We start from the raw sequence: 12,620 nt of genomic DNA on the forward strand, positions 1-12,620 counted from the left end.
TATGTGCACGGGTGTTCTGCCTGAATGTCTGAGCCACATTCTTGCCTAGTAATTCCAGAGGCCAGAAAAGGTTGTTGGGTGCCTGGGACTGTAGTTACAGATGGTTGTGAACTATCATGTGGGTGCTGGAAATTGAACCTGGGTCTTCTGGAAGAACAACCATTGCTCTTAATTGCTGAGCCATCTCTAGCTTCCATAGTGCCACTTTTTAGCTTCTTTTTGTGATCCCTTCAATCATTTAAAGCCAGTACCATGTGGGGAGACACTGTTTGCCAAATTGTCCTGATACCTGATGTGCAGCTTCAGCTGCCTGCTGTCCACAGCTTCCGTGCTGACCCTGAGGAAGTACTTCCTGGACAGTTTTCATCGTGGCTGAATTTTTTTTTTTTTTTTTATTTTTTATGCTCCAGCCGCTCAGCCTCCATTGTTCCTGCAAGACATATTAGTGTTTCATGTCCTTAGGTTGTCTGACTTCTGTTAATACTTTTCATTTCTGTGTTAGGACACCATGATTAAAGTAGACTCATTGAAGAGTTTATTTTGGCTTAGATGTCCAGAGGGAGAAAGAAAATCCACAGTGGTAAGAGAAGCATGGCAGCAGGTATCTAGAGCAAAAAGTTGCCACACGGGAAGCCTGGAGATCACAACGCCAACCGCAAACCCAGCACATAATGTGAAGTGGAAGCTCGGCCAGGCTGCACGCTCTCCACACCCGCCTGCAGCCTCCACTGGTGTGCTTCCTTCCAAGTGCTGACCAAGTGCTGCAACCCCCTCTCCCTCTAGAGTTAATAACCTTACCACACAGCACCATTATCAGGAGGACTGAATGTTCACAGACACATATCTATTGGGACACTTCTCATTCAAACCACAGCATATAAAAACATTTTCTCAGAAGGATGGTAAAATTTATTAGTTAAAACTGTTTATTCATAAAACCCCAGTACCACCCCAGAATTATGAAACTATTTTTTCCCTTCCAGCTTCAGCAGCTAATACAAACCTTACAGATACAACAGCAAAAGCCCCAGCCTTCCATCCTGCAGGCCTTGGATGCTGGTCTTGTGGTTCAGTTGCAAGCACTCACAGCACAACTTACAGCCGCAGCTGCAGCAGCCAACACGCTTACACCCTTGGATCAGGGTGTCTCTTTCAATAAGGTAGTGATTAAAATACTGATATGAACTGATAAACTTTATGTAGCATCATTTAGATTCTACTTTATTTATTTTATACTGTATGTGTTTGACCTTTCTGTGTAGCCCATGTTTGCTTTTAATACATAATCTGCTTGCTTCAGCCTCCAAGTGCTGACCATGGTGGTCTGTCTTTTGTAATTTGACCTGGTAAAATAACGAGTATGTGCAAGCTCAAAGGACAATTTTCTAAATTGACATTACTTTATGTTTTATGTGTAAGCTTAACTATGGAAAAATAGTGTTTTTAAAATTAAGGCTGTTTTATGAATTTTTGTTTGATACACTCATTGTGGTTGTCAGGAATGTTGCTTGGAAATGTGTGTGTGTGTGTGTGTGTGTGTGTGTGTGTGTGTGTGTGTGTGTGTGTGTGTGTGTTATTTCTGTTACTAGTTTTATAGAAAAAGCAATACTGATTTCTTGAATAATGATTTGGCCAGTTCCTCCTGTTTGGTCCTCATAGCTGGACCATATTTTAACATGAAGTTCTTAGTAGGACTAGTTAATTATGCTCTTCAGTGCTTTTTTTTTAGGTTATAGTTTGATAATCCTTCATTTTCTGTAAATATTGTTTTGTGAGCTGGGCATGGTGGTACACACCTTTAATCCTAGCACTTGGGAGGTAAAGTCAGGTGGTGATCCCTGAGTCTGAGTGAGGCCAGCCTGATCTACAGAGTGAATTCTAGGATAGCCAGGGCTACACAGAGAAACCACGTCTCAAAAACCAAAACTTTGTTTTAGTGTATTTTTTGCCTTTGTCAAAATTGATTCCATTGTATGATGATGCAGCAGTCCCCTCAAGTCCTCAGCTCATTCCTGTACCTCTGGAGGAGCCTGGAAACCAGAGATAGTACTAAACCACATGCAGATATCTGCACATACTGTGATAATGCTTAATAAATAAGTCAAGCACAGTGAAAATAGAAAAACAGTGATATAATGAAACTATATGGTTGTGATTTCTCCTGGAGAATCACAGCAATAATATTTTCAAATGACACTGGTTCATGAGTAAATGAAGTTGTGTGGATGAACATGTGTGAGGGGACAGCTGTGTGTTACAGTACTAGTACTCTAAAAGCGTGCACTTAACATGCCTTACTCTGCTGTGGTATAATATAAAATGGCACACAACACTTCACGGTACAGAGAGCATTTGAAGTGTACCCGTGGGGAGCGCTTTTTAATTTGTCTCTTTCTCTCCTTCTTAGAAGTTGATGGATAGGTTTGACTTTGGGGAAGATTCTGAGCATAGTGAAGAATCCAAGAAGGAAATGCCTACTCCTCAACTGTAAGAATTATGTGTTGCTTTGTACCTGTATGCTCTTTTGTTGTTGTTCTAAATACTGGGTGGGATGTTAACAGCCCTAACAGAGTAAGGTTTTCATCATTTGGGGTGCTGTTTCAGACAATAGACACCAAAATTAAGGAGGGTGGTGGACTTGCTATCTTAATATGCCCTAAATTATTTGGACTTTTTCAGATCTTTGCAAATAGTTGGGATATATCAAAATTAAATTGATAAGCATTATTAAGTCTTGTTGTGATATTTTTTATATCTGTTGGCTTGAAATAACTTAGTTGCACGAATCTTTGTAATAGGAGGACAGGTGCTTCCGTCAAAGTCCACTTCTAGAAAGTATGCCAGTTTCGGAGAACTACATTAAACTAGTTAGAATTAAGGATTGGAACTAGAGATGGCTCAGCAGTTAAAAGCTCAGGGGTTCTGAGTTCAGTTCCCAGCAAACACATGGTAGTTCACAGCCATCTATAATGTGATCTGATGCCCTCCTCTGGCATGCGGACATACACGCAAACAGAGTGTTTTCGTACATTAAATAAATAAAAACAAACACAAACAAGCAAAAGATTTGAAACTATATGGGCTTTGTTTATTTAAATAAATGGAATTTGTATTTTTATTTAAATCTGTGATACTCCTCCCCCTTCTTATTTGAGACACTATCCTTGTCTGTCCTAGATTCACTTTGTAGATCAGGCTGTCCTCAAACTCAGAGATCTGCCTGCCTCTGCCTTCCTGAGTTCTGGGATTACAGGTGTGCACCACTGCGCCTGGCTGACTTTTCCCCCTTAAACAGTTGTAAGAATCCTATGTCTTATGAGAGGTTTTATAAAGACCAGTAGGAGAGTGGGAGAGGTGGAAGTTGGGAGAGAGGGCGAGGGAGCATGACTGCTGAAAGCTTTTGGGATCTCATTCAAACAGATGGTATTAGTTTCTATATACTGGGGTAATGTATAAGATACACAAAATACATTCTTTGGACACAGGGACTTTTCTTGACAAGTTTAAAAATAGAATTTCGGATTCTCAGTAGTTGGAAGAGACGTTTGAGGTCATATAGTGTTAAGAATTTCTTAATAGTCCTGTTGTGTCGAGTCAGTGCTTTCCCACCTTCCCAGGAGTTTGTGTTGACTGTTAGTCTTACATGTTCTGTTGAACCGATTTCCACCATTTTCTAGACATCAATCCAAAGTTGTGTTTTGAAGCAATGAAATAAATTGACTCCATTTTCTTTCAAGACATAGCCTTTCAGTATTTGAAGATAGATATCGTTCTTCCCCATAGGTTTATTTGCTCCAGATGATGTACTCTTTTTTTCAACTGTTTCAAGACCTCTCACCATCCTGCTTGCCCCTTTTGGGATGCCATCTTTTTTCTCATGTCTTACCTTATGGCACCCAGAATTCCAGGTGTGACTTTCCCAGAGTATAGTTATATTATTATTTTTCTCTTTTATCTAAACACTGTCTGTTTCTGTTAACACATCTAATCCCATGATGCTTATTTAAGGGGAACATACTCTATAAAGTTTATGGGCAGTGATTATTGAAGATTTTACACATACTGATTGATAGGAGATTTTCCACTGTCCCACAGTTAAACACGAGTTATTTCAAATTGACAATATTTACATATTTTTGCTGTTTTTATAAGTGTTTACAAGTATTATAGTACTCTAATAAAAGTCACTAATTTATATGTACAGCATACCCATGTACGCAGCATGAAGCAGTGATGTCAGCTCTGTAACAGAGCATCTCTAATGCTTGTTTGTTGAAATATTATTGAGTATATTTCTCTCTTGGTGTATTAATGCTCTAAGTATTCCATTGAGTATTAATATTTCAAAAAGAAATCACTGTAATAGAGGATATTTTGTCCATGATGTTTTTGTTTTCTCTGACTACTCACTTTGAAGTTACCTTTTGTGCATTTAACATGTGTCTTCACTCTTGTTTTTCACTTTAGCTCTCACGTTTCCGAGTCTGTGAACAACTCCATCTTCCATCAGATAGCGGAACAGCTGCAGCAGCAGAACCTGGAGCAGCTGCGGCAGCAGCTCCTGGAGCAGCAGCAGCCTCAGAAGGTCTGTGCTTCCTGCGTGTACTGCGCTCTGCAAATGGGCATTCTGTGGGGCGCTTGGGTGTTCATTCTTAGTGGTTGGAGCTATTCATTCGTCTTCATGTCTTTTCTAAGGTATTTCCTTTCAAAGACCATTGTAGGTGTTCCTATCATCAAACAAATAAAAAGTCCTCTGGCAATGTAACAAAAACCCTGTTATAAAAATGAATTTCATGGTAGATAGCAGACAGTTACGCATTAAAGCTTCATGTTTTCTCTTTCTGCTTTACTTCCTTGTCTAGGAAGGTAATGCCAGTTACATGGATGATGGTAGTGTCTAAATAGTTTACCATCTTTGATTTCTAAAAATTTCACTGCTAATACTATGTGGTAGGAACCTCATTACTCATAGGAGAGGCATACTTAAACTTGGCTTTAATGAGGCAGGTACCACGGTTCCTGTTTACTCCAAAAGAAGTTGAAGCATCATGCGATAAGAGCTAATGCAAAGTATGCAGCTAATGGTATCTATCAGTCATGATTTTAAAACAACCTACAAACATATATTATGGGTGACTACATTTTTAGGAAAGTGACACATATAAACCTGGACAAGAAAGTGGTTCTGACCCCAGACAGTATAGAAACACAAATTCTACAGTCTCTGTAATAGAGATTACAGTGCAGGGTGCTGGCAGCGTGGAAGAGGACTTTTGATGTTCAGAGCAATTTGAGATGCAGTTAGCGACTGAACTTGATCTTGTAAGTGCAAACAGCGTAAAGTGGAGGTATTCAAGTGATACTTAGTAGAATTCACAGACACAGCCTGATCTGATGAATGAGTTCTGACTGAATTTGTCTGAGTAAGAGACATTTCCAGCTAAAACCATATTAACAGTTCAAAAAGACAAAAATTGGGATGTTTGAGTCAGTCATACAAGATAGTAACTGCAAAGTTAATAGAGATGAGAAGTGATGCTTTGTGCACATACCAGCTGTAAGTGTAACAGGCCGAGCTGTGTGAGTCAGGTTTAGCAGAAGGAGTAAGCCAAGGTAGGGCTCTCTCATGAAAGCTGCTGGGTGTTTGAGGAAACCAAGTCTGAAGAGTCTCACCAACCAAAAAAAAGGAGCCAATTTCTCATGTATTAGCTTCAAAAATTTGTCACATTACCAATAAAACCCCTTTGGAAGAAACAGAAGTTAGGTTGCCATTGTCCAAAGTTTGTCTAATGATAAAAGACAAACTCTTAGTTAGGGTTTCTTTGCTGTTACCATGACCATGGAAACCTTTATGAAGGAAAACATTTAATTGGGGCTGGCTTATAGTCACAAAGGTTTAGTTTGTACAGTCAGACATAGTGATGGCAAAGGAGCTAAGATTTCTATATCTTGATCCATAGGCATCAGTAGACAGTGTGCTGCACTGGACTTTGCTTGGGCGTATAAGTTTTCAAAGTCGTTCCCACAGTGACATACTTCCTCCAACAAGACCACACCTCCTAATAGTACCAGTCTCCATGGCCAAGCATTCACACACATGAGTCTCTGGGGCCCATTCCTGTTCAGATCCACTCCCTGTTTCCATAGGCTTGTAGCCACATCAGAATGCGGAAATGCATTCCACCTTAAAAGTTCCCATAGTTTCTACCACTTTCAAAGTTATTGAGAAGTCCAAAGTTGAAAGTCTCCTGAGATTTATGCAGTTTCTTAACTATAATCCTCTGTAAAATAAAAAAGCAGATCGCATACTTCCAACACATAATGGCGCAGGATATGCATTATTTTCCAAAACGTAGGGAAGGGAGCATATGAAGGAAATACTGGATGAAAGCAAGTTGAAAGCCAACTGGGCAAATCCCAAATTCTGCATCTCTGTGATATCAGAGCACTCTGCAGACCTTCCCTCCCTTTCAGCATTAGTGACTGCAACACAATTCTGTTTCTTGGGCTCATTATACTCCCTGTTAGCAGGTCTTCTTGGCAGGTATTACATGGCTCTGGCATCTCTAAGGGAATCCAGGCTTCACACAGGGGCATCTGTAGGCCTCCATCTATGGACACCCCTGCGACTACCTGGCTTCAGCGGCTTTCTTAGCCATACAGGGAGATTCTGTAACCCCTATCTTATTTCCTTGACTCTACAGCCAGAACCACGTAGCCAAAGCTGCCAGGTTCTGCTGCTTGTTGGGCATAGTACACGGCCCCCTCTTTAATTTTATCTTCACCAGCTTTCCGTTTTTGGTGGTTTCCTTCACTGACTAAGCTGGGCTGTCCTGGAACTTGCTCTGTAGACCAGTCTGTCCTTGAACTTCTACCATCCTCTGGCTTCTGAGTGCTGGGATTAAAGGTATGTCTACTATACCTTGCCCTAAGCTTTTAATTTTTCACTTTTCTTGAACTGCTTTTCACAAGGTGGGAGCTTAGCTGTGTGGTATCTTGCCCTGAGTTCACTGCTCCTTTATTTCATTTAACATCAGGATTTTATCTCCTTGGACACAGGACTCAGCTCCATTATGCTTCCTGGTATCCCTTTTCTCCTGAACCTGAACATTTTGTATTTTCCTTCTCAGCTTGCTCCGTTTTGTTACAGAATTTCCTAGGAATGAACACTATTAGCCACATGATAAACACAATATTAACCTGTTTTGAGCTTTCCTCTGCCAGTGAAATTAATTCAAAACTCTTCAATGTAGCTTTAGGCAAACTTTTTGGATAAAGGCAAAAAGCAGTCTCTTTCTTTGCCAAAATCACAAGAACAGTCTCTAGGCCACATACCAATATTTTCTGAAACCTCTTGAGCCGCGTCCCCACAGTTGACATCACCCTCAACACCACTGGCTTCCATGTTCCCACTAGATGGCCCATTTAGCCCCACTTAAAGCATTCCACTGTTTTCCTAATCCAAAGTCCCAGGATCCACATTCCTCCAGACAAAAGCATGGTCAGGCCTATCACTGCAATAGCCCAGTCCCTGGTACCAACTTATATGTTAGTTAGGGTTTTATTGTTGTGAAGAGGTGCCATGACCACAGCAACTCTCATAATAAAAGAAAATAATTAATTGGGGCTGGCTTATACTTTTAGCTGTTTAGACTACTAACATCATTGTGAGAAGCATAGCAGCATTGAGGTAGACATGGTCCTGGAGAAGGAGGTACGAGTTCTACGTGTTGATTCACAAGCAGCAGAAGGAAACTGTGCCACACTGGCTTAGCGTGAGCATATGACCTCAAAGCCCACCTCCACAGTGACACATTTCCTTTAATAAGGCCACACCTACTCCAACAATGCCACTCCTCCTAATAATGCTACTCTAAATGGCCAAGCATACAAACATGTGAGTCTGGGGAGGGGGGGTCCATACCTATTCAAATCACCACAGACCTGGTAAAGTAATAAATAGACAAGCAATGGTTTGTTAATGTCTGAAGTGAACAGTGTGAAACTGACGGACTTAATGAGCGGGATGCTAACTGGGTGACAGGTATATGTATAAGTTGTGTGATTCAAGATGGAAAGAGTGATGGCTCCATGTTCAAGAGTACCTGCTTCTCCTTGCAGAGGACCAGAGGTCGTCTCCTAGAACCCGTGTTGGGTGGTTTACACCCAATACTTCAGCTTCAGATAAGATGCCCAGGACACACATGCCCATGCATACACATACATAAAAATAAATACTTTTGAGGAGTGGTCAGTTATGATACAGGATGGCATTATATGGCTCTGGCTATCCTGGAACTCACTGGGTAGACCTGATCTCCAACTCACAGAGATCCATCTTCCTTTGTCACCCAGTTGTTGGGATTAAAGGCATGTACCACGATGCCCAGCTTTAAATTAAATCTTTAACAACACACAATAGCATACATTTGCAGAAAAGTAAAGCACATTTGTTAATATTAAATCCATATAACTATCCCAAACAAAGGTAGATGCCACCTTTCTCCATGCAGGTCAGCCATAGCAGCATTGTACCTTGGGGTCCAGGCCCCAGGAATAAGAAGGAAAGCATTTTAAAGGTTTAAAAACACTTGAAAAACTGGAGTATGTTTCTAATTACCAAACCCACCCACCCCCCCCACCCCCCCCCCCAAAAAAAAAGACCAGAATTATAGAGAATTAGAAACTTTATCATCATCGTGAATACGTAGTTATAGAGACTAGACATTTTTATCAGGCTTATACCAAAAAAAAAAGTCATTTCCCTCCTAGATACAGTGGATACTTTCTGAGTATAGAAGCAAGACTAAAGGAATAGAGAACTTAACTAATTTTTATATAATTTCAGTTTGTGAATTTTCTTTTCTGCCAGCTAAGTTGAAATGGTGATACTCCTTTTAAGAAAGTGGAACATTCTAGGTTTTTGATCCAAAATCAAGATAATGTCGTTTTGGGGTGATTGGTTGTGACTAGTTGTTTCTTTTATTCTTCTTGGGTGCACAGGTATGCTTTCCACTTACTAGTTGTTTGGTTTGACAGATACAGTTATGATGTTTTTGCTTTTTTAAATTCTGTCATCATTATTATCTAGAATATGCTTTTTTTTTCATTTCTCGCCTGCTTTAATTTTAATTATTGGTGAGTGTGTATGTCTGTGAGCTGTCTTTGCTGTCTAAATCTTAAATATCTAACATTCAAAGAAGGCTAAACACAGACGATAGAATTTAGCAGTGAAAACCTTCCTTGTTTGTGGCCAACGGTCTTGTTCTTTATCATTTAAACATTTCAGCTAGAGTTGGGTGTGAAACACGTTTGTTTGCTTTGTTCTGGAAGATTACACTTACATGGGGCTGGAAAGATGGCTCCGTGGCTAAGAGCACTGGCTGCTCTGCTAGAGGACCCAGACTAGATTTCCAGCACCCACATCTGTTCCTAACAGTTTGCAACTCCAGCCCTAGGGGATCCAGTGCCCTCTTTTGGCCTCTTTGGGCAGTGCATGTGCAGTTTTCACACACAGTCACTCGGGCGGAACACCCATTACTGTAAAGTCCAGGGAAAGAAAAACAAAGCTTACACTTACTTACAACCTTTTGGGTTCTGTTGTGACTAGGGAGACACTGGTCTGTCAGTTCTGACTGTTGCTTAATGCGCATTTGCCAACTTTGCAACAAAATAAAGCAAAACTGCATGTTCCTCAGACGCAAAGGGACTTAACAATTGTCATTTAAAACTCTGCCCTGAATCTTATGTTTTTTTTTCTAGTTGTAAAATGCACTACTTCTAAGAGTAACATCTTTAAATTTCCTCATAAACAAATTACCATGCCAGTTGGCTTAATGCAGTTTAAGCACTACAGAGATTCTAAACGTGCACCAACGTTGTCTTACTGTAATGGTATGTGAACATATACCTAAGATACCCTTATATGCTATCACATTGTAGCCAGTGTGAGTTCACTTTTGTAAAAAGCACGGTATGAACTATTTTTTTGATTGGTTAGTTTACCATGGGGGTGCTCCCTTATGAATTTAGATGGCAGCTTGTGGGAGTTGGTTCTCTTGTTCTACGTACCTCTAGCCATTGAACTGTCCTGCCAGTCCTCACATTCTGAACTTGAAACAAACCATTCACTGAACTTTAGAAAAATATACATACATACTAAGATGATATGAATTCCTAAGACTAGTTAATCAACTTCAGGGTTACTCTGACACATTTACCTGTGACCAAATACGGTTCATATTCTCTCTGTAAGGTGACCCAGTACATAGACAGCCCGTAGAGACGGTGTGATGCAGCTGAGGCAGAGCTGACTGCCCTGTGGCCCTTCGACATTTGAAGGACACTGGCTTCTAATGACATTTCTTAAGGTCTGCGTTATTGGCTAGCTGAGTATCAGCATGAGACGCAACGCTCACCCTCACCAACAGGTCTTCTCTCCTGTGCTTGCCTATTTAATTGCGTTGACTGACTAGCTTTTGCTTCCCTCCCTCCCTCCCTTTGTTTCTGAGACAGGGTTGCATATAGCTTTAGCTGTCTTAGAACTCACTGTAGATCAGGCAAAGATACGCACGACTTTAAACCCAAGTTCTGGGTTTAAGGGCATATCTAACCAGGTTTGGCAAATAGACTTTCTTAGGTTTAAGTAGGTTTAAATCAGAGCTGCTTATTTCTTTCTGGATTATATGAAGCATGTACATTGCTGTCTGTTTTTTTTGGGAGTCAGATCTTTCCCATGGTCTCCATTTGCTTCTGCATCTCTAAGGTGTGTGCACTACTTCCTCCATTTGAGAGCTGTTTCTGAGCAGTGTGTAACAAGAAAATATGAACATGTAGTTGTTCTTTTCTTTATTTTGTTTTTAGCCAGTGTACTAGTAGGAATCTGCTACTTCCTAGATTCCTAGGTCATGTTCTAGAAAGATTTTCTACCAGATTGCTTTTCTCCATAGTGGGTTACTTCATGTTTTAGTTAAGTCAGTATTTAAATTGTTACTCAGGTCTATACTCAGTCACAGCAAATTTGCACTATTACTGCCTATCGTTACAGTATTGACCGTGGGGCATGTTTGTCTTTATTTGTGTTTTCTGTAACTGTTCTATGAACTCTTAGAGGAAGTAGTTGGGGAAGACTCTAGGTGGGAATAGTTTTGCCTAAATCACTAATTTTGGTAGTGACTTTTAGGTATTATTTCGCTTCTAAGCATAAATGTGATTTAAGTTTTTGAATATAAAGTTTTAATTGGACCTTTAGAGTATTTTGTTGTTACTAATTATTCATGTAGTTGTAGATTAATCATCATTAATTATCTCTGTATTACTTCTTAATAGTTTTGCCACTTAAAAAATGTACTTGAAGACTTACGTCCTCTAACCATTTCATACAAATACATATAAGTACCCTCTATAGAACTTTTCCTTTTAAAAGTAGACTTGGATTTATACAAAGTACAACTTCAGATGGATTACTCTAGGAATGTTTTCTCATGAATATGATTCCGTTTAAGCATTTATTGTGATATTTGCTGTATTCAACTTTTCATTTGTAATAATGTCTCAGAACATTTGTTTGTTCTCAACAGGCAACTCCTCAAGATAGCCAGGAGGGAACATTTGGGTCCGAGCACTCAGCTTCCCCCTCACAAGGAAGTAGCCAGCAGCATTTTCTGGAACCTGAAGCAAATTTAGATGATTCCATAGACATTCAGCAACAGGTAAAAGTCACTGCTTTTCTGAGTCATAAGCATTCAAAGTCAGCCAGGCAGTGGTAGTATATGCCTTTAATCCTGCCAGTTGGGAGACAGAGGCCAGAGTTCGAGGCCAGCCTAGACTACAGGGTACGATCCAGAACAGCCAGGATTGTACTGTGAAACCCTGTCTTTACAAAAATGAAAACAAACAAAAATGTTCAAAGTCTTTTAACCATGTAAATGTTCTTTGTGAATGTGCTATGTTCTGAAGGTAGTTTTCTTGTGCATGCTCCACACACCCACATCTGTTAACTCCAAGGCATTAATGCGCACTGCAAACTTGTTAAAGGCAGAATTCCACTTGTATCCTAAATATTAACTTGTTTTTGTTCATGTGCCCTGAACTTTGCTTTCCTAGGATATGGATATTGATGAAGGGCAAGATGTTGTTGAAGAGGAGATCTTTGAACCAGAAGCTAAGAAAGTAGCTGTTCGCTCAAGATCAAGAACTCATTCACGATCTCGATCAAGGTTCTGTAATAATATTTAATGTTTGATTTATTTCTTTGCATTAAGATCAAAGGAAGTACTTAGTGATTTTAAAAAACAGTATCAGGGAAAGTAATTAAAAACTAAAACCAGAAGATAGCCTTTGTTCACGCGCTATTTGCATACTTTATGTAACAGCTATTGTTGTGATGTAATTTTTGGATTATAGTTAATTTTAGTTGATACTAGCACAATACCTTACTTGGGGATTAGTGGTGATGAACAGTCACTAAGTCTAGCTGTATTTCTTGAATTCCAAATAACTGTATAGCAATACCAAAAGTATCTCCCCAGACACCCCCAAAGCAGGTATTGCGAATGTTAAGTATACTACCAACACATCCTATAATCAAAACCAAGTCACTCTTCTCTGACATTCTTACT

At 39.9% G+C, this 12,620-nt stretch overlaps 1 protein-coding gene across 3 annotated transcripts in view; it reads left to right on the top strand.

Moving 5' to 3' along the window:
- The window catches only part of Scaf8 (SR-related CTD associated factor 8), a 187,751-nt gene that overhangs the window by 41,209 nt on the left and 133,922 nt on the right, over positions 1–12,620 (top strand). For all 3 annotated transcript variants that reach the window (XR_008721138.1, XR_008721137.1, XM_055615991.1), the window contains exons 7-11: positions 984–1,160; positions 2,408–2,487; positions 4,468–4,585; positions 11,580–11,711; positions 12,106–12,218. Coding sequence is in view for 1 of the 3 variants with exons in the window: in XM_055615991.1 (XP_055471966.1) it covers positions 984–1,160; positions 2,408–2,487; positions 4,468–4,585; positions 11,580–11,711; positions 12,106–12,218 (620 nt within the window). In the remaining 2 variants the exon portion in view is untranslated. The remainder of the gene's footprint in view (positions 1–983; positions 1,161–2,407; positions 2,488–4,467; positions 4,586–11,579; positions 11,712–12,105; positions 12,219–12,620) is intronic.

Source organism: Psammomys obesus, unplaced genomic scaffold (genome assembly GCF_907164565.1).
Source record: "Psammomys obesus unplaced genomic scaffold, mPsaObe1.curated_primary_1811, whole genome shotgun sequence".
NCBI lineage: Eukaryota > Metazoa > Chordata > Mammalia > Rodentia > Muridae > Psammomys > Psammomys obesus.